This window comes from Vulpes lagopus, chromosome 8 (genome assembly GCF_018345385.1).
Source record: "Vulpes lagopus strain Blue_001 chromosome 8, ASM1834538v1, whole genome shotgun sequence".
NCBI lineage: Eukaryota > Metazoa > Chordata > Mammalia > Carnivora > Canidae > Vulpes > Vulpes lagopus.
The window spans coordinates 44,160,396-44,175,946 of NC_054831.1; the positions used below are offsets into that span (position 1 = coordinate 44,160,396).

The 15,551-nt window shown below is 41.7% G+C and overlaps 1 protein-coding gene across 10 annotated transcripts in view; it reads right to left on the reverse strand.

The window, feature by feature from the left end:
- STARD13 (StAR related lipid transfer domain containing 13) overlaps positions 1 to 15,551 on the reverse strand; it is a 404,789-nt gene that overhangs the window by 24,193 nt on the left and 365,045 nt on the right. For 8 of the 10 annotated variants that reach the window (XM_041766443.1, XM_041766442.1, XM_041766440.1 and 5 more), the window contains 3 exons: positions 13,084 to 13,147; positions 1,338 to 2,722; positions 62 to 232 (listed from right to left, as the gene is read on the reverse strand). In XM_041766443.1, coding sequence (XP_041622377.1) covers positions 62 to 232; positions 1,338 to 2,722; positions 13,084 to 13,147 — 1,620 coding nt within the window. Of the gene's footprint in view, positions 1 to 61; positions 233 to 1,337; positions 2,723 to 13,083; positions 13,148 to 13,795; positions 13,848 to 13,885; positions 14,036 to 15,551 lie in introns of those variants that run through there. The other 2 variants (XM_041766449.1, XM_041766450.1) reach the window with 2 other exon arrangements.

The following is a 15,551-nucleotide window of genomic DNA, read 5'->3' on the forward strand; positions in this document are numbered from 1 at the left end:
TTGCAACTGCATACTTAGCTCTAGAACAAACGATCCCCTCCTAAGTGAACATGCTACGCACCACGTCCAGCCGTGTTTATTGGACATGGAGTACTTCTCCATGATGGCTGTGAGGCGCAGCAGTGAGAAACGCTGGAGCAGGTTCAGCTGGCCGGCCGTCTGGTTGCTGATGTGCGGTGCTGTGGATGGCTGAGGCTGGTGTGAGAGCTGGAAACTATTCCATCGGAGTCGCCTTTACCAGAAAGACCGTCAGAGAAGCCAGTCACAAAGTGGATGTGATATTGGAAAACATAAGATGTTGCTAGTTTTTAAGTAGCTAATCAAAATAGTTTCTGAGCCAAGGAAAATCACAAAGCAAATGGAACAGAAGACACCAATGCAGAGAAGAAACAAGAAACTACTTCAAATCTGATAAACCCGGGAAAGGTTCTAATAAGGGACATAAATACATTTTATTTGTTTGTTTATTCCTAAATTTGTTCCCACAGTGTTGAAAGCAGCTGAGACAGTGTATGTGTAGGTGTGTGTTGACAGAGAGACAGAGACAGAGAGAGAGAGCTCAAGATGGAGAGTGAGATCTGGAATGTTCTGGAACTGTACAACATTTTCACACTGCCATCCTGTCTCCATTCCAATGCTCCTTCTGTGGACATGGAACCCGGAGGTGGCAGGCACAGACTAAGAAGTACCCCTGAAGTGATACCTCAGCGAACCCCAAGGGACATCTCATTCAACAAGAGCCCAGCAGCATGTACAGTATTACTGTTTCCACTAGTTAGGCCCTTCCAGGGCCATTTTTCCAGGGTGCTTCTGAAATGGTCTTTGTAAAATAGCTTTGTGTATTTTGTAATTGGCATCTTAAAGCCAACATAAACTTGCAAAGTACACACCTTAGGTCTCAGAAATCTCTCACAGGATCAAAAAGAAGTTTAAAAATTTGAGTTAGAGATGTTTTAATTATGACTGCAACAAGGTCATGGGAAGCACAGGTGCTGGGTTTCCCTCACCAGTGGTTCCTGAGGGTGCCTGGCATAGTGCTCTCTGCACATACACTCACAATTTTTTTTTTTTGAGTAAAAGTAAGATTGAATTAAAGAGAAAAGACTCAGAGGAATGAATGGGAGTTAACATGGATTCGATTACCATGATATCTGTAGAAAAGATACACTTCTACTCAAATAATTCCTAACTAACTAACTAACTATATATATATATATATATATATATCACTTCAGCATCAGGCATTTAGTAAGCTCTCTGTAAATGTTCATTAAATAAACAGACCATAATTATTAGGAAATGGATTAAAAATTATCTCAGAAAATCATGCCACCAACCTGTTTGGCCTGGTCAGAGAGGCCCCGACGCCAGAGTCCCTCCTCTCTCTGACCCCAGTGGCCTCTGACTCATTGAGAGATGTTCCATCTCTTTCCACATCACTGGGTGTTGTCCGACCTTCCGAGACAGAGTTGCCTTCGAAATCTAAGGTGATCTGGTTAGGAGATGGGAAGGGGCATAAGCCGGGTTCTCCAACCAACGCATCGTGTGTCTGCAGTTCAGGCAAGATATTTTTTGACCAGTCGTCCACTACCTCTTGGAGCCCATTGACATGGTGTAGGATGTCATCTAAATGGGGGAAGAGGTCATCTTTCTCCAAGTCCAGGAGGTCTCCTGTGCTGGCGTATAAGTGGGAGCCCGGGACGTTGTCGTAGATACTGACTCTGCTTGCTCTGTGGCAGGATGCCATGAGCCTGGGCTCCCTGGCACTGGGGCCCTGCTGTCTGCCCAGGGAGATGCTACCGGTCCTCCAGTTAACCCCATTGCTACCGTCTGTTGGTGACAGGCTTTCAATAGAGAGCGCCTTGGGGAACGTTCCTGGTTTGTGATCCTTGGGGATATGCACCACCAGGTTCTCCTGGGAATGAAACTCGTGTGTGTGGTTCGGGTCGCCTGCGGCCCGCGGTGCCGGCCCGGCCAGCACATCCAGGTCTTCCAAGTACATGCCTCCGCGCTTGCTGGCCTCCTGGCACTTGCGCTCCTTCAGGCCGGGCGTGCTCACCCCACTACTGCTGTTTTCCGACTGGCTGCTCTCCCCACTCCACTTGCCGGCGCTCAGGAGGCCTCGGGTGCTGGCGGGGGAGGGCAAGCGCTGGATGTCTCCGTTCGGTATGGGCACGCACTGCATGGCCTTAAGGGCGTCCGGCTCCTGCTGCAGCAGCGGCCCGCTGATCACCAAGCCCCCGGGCCGCCCTGGCCCCTTCTGCCTGCCGTGCGCTCCCTTCCCTCTGAGAGTTTCCATGCGTTTCAAAAACGATTTGGCTCTGGCCCTGGTGGGTTTCTCATTCTTTGGGTGCAGAGGGTAGCCGAGGGCGTCCTTGGGGGTCGGTGAGCCGCTGCTGCCCACGAGCGTGGCGTCCAGCATGGCCGGGCTGTCGGGGCGGTCGAAGGGCTCCCGGCCGGCGCTCTGGCTGCCCGGCTGGCTGCGGCCGTCGCTGCCGCCGCTGCTCTCGCTGTGAATGGAGCACACCTCGGGCTCACTCAGGTCCGTGAGGACGCTTTCACTGCTGGTGGTGTTCCTCATCCGAATGTCTCCCGATGACCCATTTCTGTCTCCTCCGGGGAACAGGGTGTGCAGGTCGTCCACGCGAGACCACCGGCGGCTGGTTCTTTGGAAAGTCCATTTGTTGCTGATGCAGAGATCTTCCTCATCCGAGTCGTCGCCCTGGAAAACATTAAAGGCGATGCTCATCTCCAGGCAGCCTGGACGCAGTGGGAAACCGGGTGCGCCCCGAGGCGCGGTGCCCCCCCCTCCTCCTTTCCTTCCTCCCTTCCACTCGTGCCCTCGGGCGGCCGGTCCTCGGCCACCCCTCATTGTCCTGGCCACCCTCCTCCACCTCCTCCCTCTTCTCAACCTGCCCAGCCTTCTTCCTTTCAATTTTCATAGAGTCTCTGAATCCTTTCTTCCTCTCTAAGTTTTCCTTGACTGATTACAAAGGGCTGTAATTACCATCTGACTAGACGTCTAAATATAAAACACCTGCAGTTCTCTTTTTCGGAAACTTAATCCTGCCAGAAAGGGCACTTCTCTCCTGAAACCTCTTCACTGAGCCCCAGGACCATATTTCCAGCTTCCCTCTTCGGAACCTCAGCATCAATCTACCTCAAAGCTAACACTCCTCACCTTAGACTCCCAAGCCTGATTCTTACTGTGTATTTCTTGTATAAATTAACAGCAAAATCACCCACTGAATTCCACTATTTTAAGAAACTTGGGAACAATTCTAGACATCACTCCTTGAGGAGTGTCCAATCCAGCTCGCTCTGCTTGGCCTGCCTTCTTGTTTTTAATCAACTCTGAGTCTAAACGCCTTTTGGCAGGACACGCATCTCCGGGCTGCTGCGGCCCCCAGTGCTCTGCCCTCTCTTTCACTCTGTACCTCACACATTTCTTTTACCTATCTGGGTGCTGAGTATGAATCCCCTGAGGGATGACAGTTTTGGTTCCCTGTAGCGAGAGACGGCCTCCTCATTTGTCTTTGGGAATCCTTAGTGACCCAGAACAGATCTTGACCTAGGGCAAAAAAATAATAACCTCCTTCCAAGATGAATGGGTTCATCAGCGTCTTCCCCCTCCTTGTCAGGCATATTACCAACACCCAATTCTGAAATGACTTTCAAACCTGTTCCCTCATTCATATCTTCATTCCCATTCCCTTTGTGTAAGCCTTTGGCACCTCTGTCGGGGTTTATTACAGTAAAAGCCTGGCTAGAATCCTTGTCTCTGGCGTCTTCTGCATCTAAACAGCTTTCCACAGTGGAATCCAAATATGCTCATGTAATTAATTTTCCAGCTTCAAAACCTTCAGCGTCCCCTGGCCTTCCTAGCATGACATTCTTTAGCATGGCATTCAAAGCCCTTTCAACCCGCCTGCAATGTACTGTTCTTGCCTCATTTCAGTTGTGTCTTTCAATTTCACTGCTCTCTGTTCCCTGGCCTGTTCTCTTTGAAGCCTTCCCTGACTGCTCCAAGGCAATGACTACCTTCTCCCCTGAGCAATATTGCATTTGGATTAGATCTTTGTTATAGCCTTTATTCTAATGATAATTTAAGCTTATGCCACTCGCATCCACTGTCAATCATGAGAGGTAAGCTCAAGAGAAGAGCTTGTGTTCTGGTGTCTTATTCCTATTTATATCCTCCCCAATGTCAAGCACATAGTAACTGCTCCATATTTTTTTTTGTTATTTGAATTAAGTTTGTTTTGTTTTACTTTGGCATCTGGTTCTAAGACCTGTTTCCAAATTCTGGTAACACCAGTTAGGAGCTTAGATAATTGTTTGCAAATTGCTTACTCTCTCCAAAGTAAGTGTCTATCACTCAAGAAATGGGACTAAAAATAGGCCCTGCCTCATAGGTTTGCTGAAGGAGCTAAGTGAAATAATACATTTAGGAGGGCCTCACTTAGGAGTATTTGTTATTTTCTAGTGTTTGCTCAAATACTTACCTATATATTGCCTATCTAAGAAGATTGCTTACCTATTTTTTTACATATCTAATGTCCACTTTAACTTAATTTGTTTTTTAAAGATTTTATTTACTTATTCATGAGAGACACAGAAAGAGAGGCAGAGACACAGGCAGAGGGATAAGCAGGCTCCTTGAGGGAAGCCTGATGTGGGACTCGATCCTGGGACTCTGGGACCAAGCCCTGAGCCAAAAGCAGACGCTCAACCACTGAGCCACCCAGGCATCCCAACTTTCCTTAATTTTTAAATACATTCTATTCTCAATGAAAACAGATGCTCAGTCAATAAGTATTGGTATCTCCCCATTCTTGCTTGTTTTTTGAAAATCTAGATGCATACAAGTTGGACTCAGTGACAAATTTGAACATTCACATATGGTGGAAGATGGGAGAAAGGAAAAAACTAAAGTACTAATGGAGAATTCCATAGCTTTGGGATCACAGTAGGACATAGCTTTGGGTTTAAAAAAAGTTATAGAAAGATTTGACAAAAAAGTTTTTAAACATGTACTTGTATAAATGTTAAAAAGTACAGATTCCAGGATGATGAATCAAAGTTATACTGTCTTTGTAGCATTTTAGATTTCTCACTCCCTGTGATGGATACAATAAGACATGATATTTGAGGGCCATTTATATATCAGGCACCATCGCATATCACATTTCAGGAAACTAGTGAAAAGAAGTTTATTTATTATTATTTTTTAAAATAAATTAATTTTTTACTGGTGTTCAATTTACCAACATACAGAATAACACCCAGTGCTCATCCCGTCAAGTGCCCCCCTCAGTGCCCGTCACCCATTCATCCCCACCCCCCTCCCTAGTTCGTTTCCCAGAGTTAGGAGTCTTTATGTTCTGTCTCCCTTTCTGATATTTCCCACACATTTGTGAAAAGAAGTTTAAATTATCATTCTGAAATAGCCCGTTTGGCAAATTCTTTTTGAGAACGAATAAAAAGATAAACTTTTAAAGAAAATGTAGATATTTTAAATAGAAACTATGATATTTAGTGTGGGTTCTAACAAGCTCTCTCTCAAGCTAGTCCAAACTTGGTTACTGATGCTAGCAAACCACATACTAGTTGGATAAGGATTCCTTTATTTTGGTCAAGAAAATATGCCAAGCTGGGCACTGTGGACTGGACTGGAAAGCCTGCCTCTGTCTTCTCGACTCTAAGAGCTTATTATACTAGCTTTGAGCAACAGGAATGTATTTGCAATCCAACCAAGGCATGTGAAACAGTGGTAAAGTCCTGGAAAAAAAGGCCAATAGTTCAGGGAAATTTTGCAGTATTTAGATCTTTTGAACCAAAACAAACAAAGGAAAACCAAAGCAATAAAAAATCAAACAAAACAAAGAAAAAAGATAAAACACCCATTCTCCTTTTGCATCTTGTATATATAATTATCATAGTATGTCCCAAAGGGTAGTGACATGATTCTGTTTTTTCTTCTACCAGTGCAGAATCTTTCAAGCTACTGATAGTGACCTACAGTAAGAAATTTTCCATCACAGCTTAAGGTACACATATATTACAATAAACAAACTGATGCTATAATCGTTATTCCTTGTTTGTACTCTGATATTTTATAATCTAGTTTGGTCTGTTTCATTTAAAAAAAATATTCTCACTTACAAATTGATTTCACAACCCACCAATGTGTCATGATCCAAAGTATGAAAAACACACTGCACTAGAGTTTAAGTTTTTTTTTTTTAATACATTAGGGCCCAGACTATCCCACACACACTTTCTAGTAATAATTGTACAAGTGTACTGATTAGGAGGTGTTAAAAATAATCTGTTTGATAATGTTTGCTGAGGCTAAAAACAAATAGTTTGATTACTTAGGAATGCAAATCTCTAGGAATCAGATATACTTATGAGAAAAATATACACCAAACAAACTTTAATCTCCCATCTCAGTGGTTTAGTAGACCATGGAAATACAGACACAGTGTTCGAATTCTAACAAAAGGTTCTCATGGTTCTTGTGGCCAAGATGGCTAACTGTGTTTGATGTTACAGACAGTTTTGCTGGTAACTGGTTGAGCAGCTCACACCCAAAGAGTGTGATCAAAAGGCTAAATGCAACTAAGGGAGAAATCTGTGAAGGATGCCACAAAGTTATGTGCATTTTAAGAATAACTTGAATGAGCCAGAAGAACTCACATTTTTTAGGTATGAATATGGCACAAGGTAATTCACTAAGTGATCACATGGTGCTCTTTTTGAGAGTCAATTTTCTCAGCTGTAAATAGGGATGATAATAATACACATCTACCATGACTTGTCAACAGAACCAAAAGTGATTATATGTGAAAATGCCACATAAGCCTTAAAGTGCAAGATAAAGCTAATTACTGTTGTTAGAGACTGGTGATATTGAGATGTATAGAGATCTTAACAGAACTGAAGGATGGCCTGTTAATAAGATGAAGTTTCATGAAATAAAATATAACGACCCTAACTTCAGAAATCAGCTATAGTGTGTGCAGGATGGAATGGACTTGGTTTAACTGCAGTTCCTATTAATACCTTTGAGAGTTGTAGTGGATTTAAACTTCATGTGAGTTAACCGTGTGATGTGGTTGCCAGACTAAGACACCAACTTTAATGCCTAACCAGAAGCATGAATCTCAAGACTCTGAAGAGGTGCACACTGGTCACATACATCAGAAACACATTTTAAGACATGCATGGAAAAGGGTGTATTTCTAAAGAATAGTAATTAGGATGGCCAGGGATCTAGGAACCACAACCTCCTGTGAATGATGATTGAAAGAACTAACAGTTTGGTTTCAAAATGAGAATTTAAATTTCATTTACATTTAATGAGCAGTGCTTTTCAAAGTGTGGTCAAGGGGCCACCGGTCCCCAAACTATGCAGTCTTTGATGAGGTAAAAGTACAGACCTAAGAAGTAAGCATTAAAAAAGTTGGTCACCATTTGATAAGGCTGTGTTATCCAAGTTCATGAACAGAGTGGCTCTGTCTTACCGAACAGGGTAGAGACCAGTTTGGGTGTCACACAAATATTACCATGTATGATATTTCAAGATTAGTTTATCTACCATAACACAAAGTAGATCATGTACAGGATCCAGTGTTTCACAGAATGATAATCACAGGAATTGGCTGGTGATGAAGGACTGAAGATGAATTTTGAAAATACAGCTTCACTTACTTCATTTTGAATAGAAGGTAAAAAGGAATACCTTCAGCTTTTAAAAATTACTTTAAAACCTCTTATTTCGTTGTAGTCAATATACTCTGTGAGACTGGTTTATGATGACTAGTATTAAAGCAAAGAAACATTTAGATATACATCTTTCCTTTGAGTGTAGTGTTACTGGCAATCCAGCCTAAATTAGGTAACAAACAGGAAACTCGCTGTCAGAAATACTCGAAGTCCTGGCATTTGATTGAAGTGTGTGAATAAGCATTTAATATGAGAAACTGCTATTTCAAAGTAAGCTTTTTGTTTAGTTTTGACAGTTGAACAACAAAAAGGATACGAGTATAATCATGATTCTTTATTAACTGCCTATACATACACTTTCAATAAAATTGTGGGCAGTTTTGTAACTCTTTTCTATTTCCCACTACATTTGGTTTGTTTATATTCATTGAAATGAAACTTCTGTGTTTGTTGCATCTAATAATAAAACAATGGGGTTTGTATTTTCTATAACTTTTTTATTTCATATTTCTAATAACTCGTTTGTACTGAATTTTACAAAAGTATCCTGGTCAGTGGCAGACTGGGAATTAAAAATAGAACAAACAAAACCCAAGCCACTCACTATAGACAGTTTGAGAAACTCTGTTCTAGATTGAGAAGAGGTCAGAAAACTTTCTCTGAAGGGTCAGACAGTAAACCTCATAGGTGCCTGGGGGCATGCAGTTTCTGCCAGACCAACTCAACTCTGCTGTCCTTGCAAGAAGAAGGAGTGTGGCTTTGTTCTAATACAACAATTGGTTTGCCAACCTCTGTCTAGAAGATAGGGCTGAAGGGTTGCTGTATAAAAAGGAAAATATATACTTGGTGCTGCTTCAGAGAAAAGAGCTAGAATCCAATAGGAAGTTTACATCAAATCAGCTTTTAGCTTATTATTCAGAAGACTTCTAGTCATTGGAAATGAACTACCTTGCAATGCATCAAACTCAGCGTATCTGGATGCCCACAAGCAGAGGCTGAGTGACCTATGAGTGATCCCCTTAGAAGCAAATCCTGTAATGGACAAGAGGCTAGAGAAGATGACAGGACATCCCTTCCAACTTGAGGATCCTATGGTTCTAGGCTATTCATGCAATGGTCTTCAAACTGTTAATATTTCCAGGCCAAGTGAATGCTAGAATACGTCATTTTTCTCTCACTTCACCCTGCTGTCTGGAGCTGCAAAGAGGCGTCTGATTTGATGGGAGAGACGGTTGGGTAGGGGTAGGGGGGGTCGTGTGTGAAAGGGTGAGGGGGTGGGGTGGGGTGGGGTGGGGTGGGGTGGAGATCAGGCTGCCTTGGGCAGCAGTGGCAGCAACTTTGAAATGCTGATGGCATCCAGGCCAGGAGAGGCTGGCTGTAAGGTGGCAAGGTGGCAAGCAGTCATGGTTTCTGTGTTGCTTTCCACCTCTGCTCATGATTTCAGAGAGCTTTATTATTAAAACTATAACTTTAACCGGAACCTTTTGGAGCTACTTTTTCTCTGTTGGGAAATCTTAGGGAAGAGTCTCGTGTGCGTACGTGTCCTTCTCTTTCCTCATTTAACAGACAGCCTTATTGGATCCTTCGGTCTCTGACTCTTAACTTTGAATAGAAGTCAGCCCACAAACATGCTAACCATAACTGGGGGATTTTAAAGTCATTGTGAAGAAAGTGTGAATTGTGTAGTTAATAATGGAGAAGAAACACTTTTCTGAGAACAATTAGCTCCGCCTGTGCCTTGGGGCTTTTAATTTAGATGGAGCGCTGATATTTGGCTTTTTCTGCAAAAATGAGAACATTCTTGGTTGAAATTATATATTCCTCAGAGACAAACGCCAACCAGACACTGCAAAAGAAAGGTTTCCCCCCACCCCGATGGAATTTGGCTGTATCTTTACACTAAAAACAGGAGTCCACACAAGTCCACAGCTGCAAAAGGCAGCTAATCCATAGTTACATAGAAATTTAGAAGTGCATCTCCCAAAAAGTTAACTGGAGCTGAGTGGCTGAGTCCACCTGTTCACAAGATGGTATGTACCACTTGCAGGGCTGCAGGGGGAGGAGTCTGAAGTCAGTAAGCCTTTCAGTGAGGTGTGTGGCCGAGATTGAGAATTCTCTTCTCTACCTGACTCTCACAGTGACAGGGGAGGTTACCTTGAATCTCAGAAGAATCTCTTTTCCCTTCTGCAAAGAGAAAATCCTGTGGTACCATTTGGAGGTGGGTAGGCAGGTGTGATTTCATTTTTTGGGGGGCTTTACAACTAGCATTTGATGAACAAGAAAAAGTGCATGCCTAACTAAGTATGAAGGAGGCTTCACCATTCTCATCTATTTGTGGACTTGTTTGTCTGTCGTGGGTGAACCCATCAAACTCTTCAAAATTAAAAAAAATCAGATGAGAAAAAAATGGCAAGCAGAGCAAATGAGAGTCACTGTGAGAGATCCAGAGATACATTTCCCTGAAGACATGAAATAAATTGTGGCCTTTTGTGTACATGGCAAGAAACGTTCCTCTTCTAAAAACAACAATAAAATATATAACTGTATGTATTGGCAGGGAAACTCTTCTGGGTCTCAGGCCAAGTGCCAGAAGCTCACTCAGCCTCCACTATATTTCTGAATTCTTTGAAAGGCAAGGAGAGGCAGTTTGGTGCCTGAATATCTAGGATCAAACCCTGCCTATTTCTTCTTCTTCCTTTTTTTTTTTTTTAAAGATTTTATTAATTTATTCATCAGAGACTCAGAGACAGAGGTAGAGACACAGGCAGAGGAAGAAGCAGGCTCCTTGCAGGGAGCCTGATGCAGGACTCGATCCCAGGATCCTGGGATCACGACCTGCGCCAAAGGCAGATGCTCAACCACTGAGCCATGCAGGCATCCCATACTCTGCCTATTTCTGTGTGACTTTGAGGAAGTAATTACTTCTGCATCTGTGACATGGAGTCAGTGATGAAGAATGGTGTCCGGCATACAGGAAGCTCCGTAGGAGTGTTTGCTGCCCACACAGACAGGGAAGCAAGCATACACAGCCCCTTCAGAGGCCCCAAAAAGGAGAAAGAATAAGTGTGGCTCCAGACAGGCGATTTGGGGATGACCTTCTGCAGAATTAAGCATGTCTGGGCCTCTGCAGATTAGAGATGAGGATTATTACATTTTTATTTCTTGGATTGCCTAAAATGGGGATGTACCTAGAGGAAATGCTGCTGGTCTTATTTTCCTTCCAAAGAAACTAATTCCAGAGTGACTGCAGGGTCACATGGTGCTTTCCTCAAGTTTCACTTTCTATATTTGAATCACTTGACCTATTCCTAGCCTGTATTTTATTTACTTATCTATTTATCTATTTATCTATTTGCAGTAAAATAAAGGAGGAGCCTATGACTTGTGAAAGGGGCAGATGACAGAAATGCATGCCCCACACAGGGTCTCTTGCATAATTGCTTCGACCACAGCCCCAGATGGTGGTGGAAACCACATGTTGAAATTATTTATTCAGAAATTCAGGACACGTCTTCTCAGTTTACAATGTGAAAAGCAGTATTTTATTCGAGTGCATGCATTTGTGAGGCCTCGAGCTAAGTAGGGGCTGTCAGGGTGTGTGCCACTATATCCAACATCAGGAGTAAATTAAGAATGTCAGAAATACTGAAGTGACCGACTTACAGAGGAGTTTTTGTGAAGGTAACACATAAATAGCCCCACAATGGTATTTGGGTCCATCTCACATATGGGTTTTTGAAAAGCTGGTGATAGGGTGAGAATCCAATCACTCCACTTGGTTGAAAACAAATCCTGTCATTAGTTTTTGTCTTCTGTAATACACTGTACCTACAGATCCGTATAGGAAGCTGTATAGACCAGCCACCATTTAGACACACAGGCGTGGCTGTGTTAGCTTTAATAAGAACCATGTGTTACAACCAAAACAACATCTGACCCTCATGCTTCAAATAGTATGTATGCTTCTCAAGGGGTCTATTCAGCCAGACAGCTGTTGGGACGTTTATTCCCACGTTTTTAATTTGTCTTTGGCCTAGACAAATTGCTCATATTTTAATATTTCTGTGGATATTGTTTTTCACTGTTTTACCTCATTAGCTTAAATCTTTTTGTTTTTTAACTCAAACCCCAAATTGTTTTTAAGGTGAGGTCAACCAAAATTCATTTGCTTTTTTTTCCCTGATGGGTGTTTTTTTAGAACAGAAATTCAAGTTAAAGTTATTTTTAAAGATAAGGTTACTCAAGAGTGACTTAAAATCCATTGGATTTAATGATTTCTCTGTGTAGACCAGGATAAAGAGCACTTTCTTTTGACTCAAAGATGTTTTCTCTGCTTCTTCAAAATATAATGAGGCTTGACGTGTTACATATTGGAGATGTGAAATGAAAAAAAGTTATTAACAATATTTTTACTCTGAATTTCCCAAAAGGATCAATTCAATGAGAGAGAGAGAGACAGAGACAGAGACAGAGGTCTTTCAGCATAGCAGTGGCTATGAGGAGCCTCAGTTTTGGAGTTAGGCATGCCTGGGCTTGAAACTCTGCTCTACCACTAGCTGAAAGATTATGAACAAATGACAACCTGCTCAAGTTTTACTTTTCTAGGAAACAGAGGATTCCTACCTCACTGGATTAAATGAGATCATGTACGGTAAGTACATAACGTAGCTCCTAGAAAACGGTAAGATCTCAATAAAGCCCAGCTTTACTTTAGAACTGAAACCTCCAGTCTCATTCATCAGATGGAATAGAACATGTGAGTCTTAGAACAGGGAGGGAGCTTAGTGACTCTTAAAATGGAATGAAATTCCTTGTGACTAGAGAAGAGTGCATGTGGGGAGAAGGCAGGCTCAGCATCTTGTTGCTATGCTCCCTGTGACCCCCTCAACCATTATGAAATGAACCTACCTGAGGATGAGCACATCTTCCAGCATACTTGGAAATAAAATGCTATTGGAAAGGAGGAAGCAGAAGACATTTGGCATGGACCCAGGGTTCTTTTCTGTATTCTATTAATCTGTGAATCACTGTGGAGTATTTGAGTCTGATACGGAGTGGGTATTTACAACTAAAGAAACTTCTAAAAGATGACCATAAAGAAGACATGTCATATCTTTATGCAAACCCTCTGATGAAAACTACAGCAAAATGAAATGGTGAAATGAATGGACCTTGGCCTGGGTTTCTAATGGACTTATTTATGATGATTATAAGATGGGATATTTGGAGAACAGATATAGTTGTTCAGGTATTTCAGAATTTTGCTTGGTTTCACGTTTTTAATCTATGAACACAAGCTTCTTTTGTTAATATAATCATGATCTTAGCAAGATCATATAATCATGATCTTACCTTTTTCCTTTGGAAGTTCACATCAAGTTTCATTGAGGCACACTTGTTCAATGTATTTAGTCGTCTAAAAAGAAAGAAAAAGGTGATGATTGCTACCACTAATAAACCTAAATTTTCTTTTCAGTTTGATAACTCTCATTTATTGCCAACACAGTTGAAAGTGCAGGAACAAGAAGTTACGTCCCAAGAAAGTACTGCACCCACTCAAGATGTGCTATCCAAGCGCTCCTGTTGGTCCTCCAGAATTGAGAGGACTCCTCTGTGGAGCCTGTCAATCCCCGCTCAGTCTTTTCCTGGCTTCCCTTTCCACTATTCTTGGAAACCACGAGCAGTCATTTTAGCTCTGCTTTCCTCAGCCCCCAAATTTGCCACCTTGATCATGCTAGCCCCCAAATTTGGATCAACTCAACCTTCACCCCTGCTCTTGGGCTGTGGGGTACAGAGGGAAAAATAACTCAGTGCTGAATTATATGGGCTACAGACTAAATTGTGTCCCCACCAAAACTCATATATTGCAACCCTAACCCCCAGCACGACTGTATGTGGACTAAAAAGTAACAGGTTAAATGAGATCATAGCAAAGAGCCTAGATCCAACAGAATTGGTTCCTTATAAGGGGAGACACCAGAGAGCTGGCTCTCTCTCAATCTACCATGTGAGAACACAGTGAGAAGGTGGCTGTCTGCTAGTCAGAGAGAGAGAGAGTGCTTACCAGGAACCAAGCCCTGCTGGCACCTTGATCTTGGACTTCCCAGCCTCCAGAACTGTGAGAAAATAAATGTCTGTTGTTTAAGACACTCACTCTGTGGTATTTTGTTATGGCAGCCCGTGCTGACGAATAAGTACATTTTGATTTTCAGCCTCAGCTGGGCTCCCAAAATTGCTACCCAGCATTCCTTTCATTTTTTTCTCTGGTTGGCTCCCAATCTCAGATTGTGAAAAGTATTCCAACCCCTCAACCGGGGATTTAGCCACCACTGCCGGTGAGAAAATATAGATGAATATAAGCTATTAGACAGCAATTCTTTTAATAATCCTTTCCTTCATCATAAAAAATGATGTTCCTATTCTTTTTCAAAGCTAACCCTTTAACCGTGTTTTGATTTCAACATCCATCACTTCATCTGGGACTGTGGTATCTCATTCATTCCCTTACCTCAGCAGGTTCTCTCAACTGCTTTCTTCTTTTGAAGCTTATCCCTGTCTTGAGCAAATTGACTAATCAATTAGTTAACTACCTAAATAATCATGATCACACAAACTATTAATTTTCCCTTCAATCCTAATTTTTTCATCAAGCAACTATGCTACCTACCCTGATATTCCCTTCCTTATACTACTCAATTTGCTGAGAACGGCCTCAATTTTCATTCATTCACTCTTCAATCCACTATAATATGATTTCATAAAATGCTTTTTGCAAATACCTTTACTGTTTTGTTTTACCTGATTACTTTTTAAAAATCATAGATATTGAATACATACAGTTTAGAGATCAAACATTACAGCCCTCTTGTCCTTTTCCATTTACTCCTCTTTGGAGGCAACTCTTTCACTTGTCTCTTTTGTTGGCATTTACCTCTGACAACATTATTTATGCTGTTAATTCTTGATTTTTCAGTTCAAATAATTATTTATAGACTCTGTTCTATTAATGATGAAATTTAATTTTCTCATCCCTTACCTCCCCCACAGACATTCATACCCTATATGTCTTATAGTTATGTCATAATTTCCTAACTTTAAAAAATATTTATTATTTGAGAGAGAGACAGTGTGTGAGAAAGAGAGAGAGAAAGAGAGAGAGAGAGAGAGAGAGGGAGAGAGAGAGAGAGCGCACACACATGAGCCGCAGGGAGGGGCAGAGGGAGAGGAAGAAGCAGACTCCCTGCTGAGCAGGGAGTCTGATGTGGGGCTTGATTCCAGGACCCTGAGATCATGACCTGAGCCAAAAGCAGATGCTTAACCAACTGAACCACTCAGGTTTCCCAATAATTTCATAATTTTTTAATATATCAATAGTGTTTATTACATTTATTATTGACCATGTAAACGCTGTCACATGTATTTTGTACTCTGATTACTTTTTCTTCCATTCTCAACTTTTCATTATCCCAGGAGTTGATAAGCCTCCTGTTTGTTTCCTTAGTTTTCAATATATTTCTTCCTAAATTCGAACTCAAACACTTCCTTAGTTATCTAATTCCCTAAGTGTGTTAATCTACTAATCTAATTTCCTGATGACCCCTCTCTCAGAGCCATCTGACCTATTCTTGTTGTTTTTTTTTCTGTTGTTCCATTTTATTTTATTATCATGGGCTGATCAAATTTCTCAGTATTCAGATTGTCAGATTCTTTTGGAGTATGTTTTCTGACATTCTGGAGCTGAGTTACAAAAGAGGCCCAAGAACATCAATATTTGGAGCATAAGTAGACTGTCAGTGAAGTCCCTATTTTCAATTAAGTGT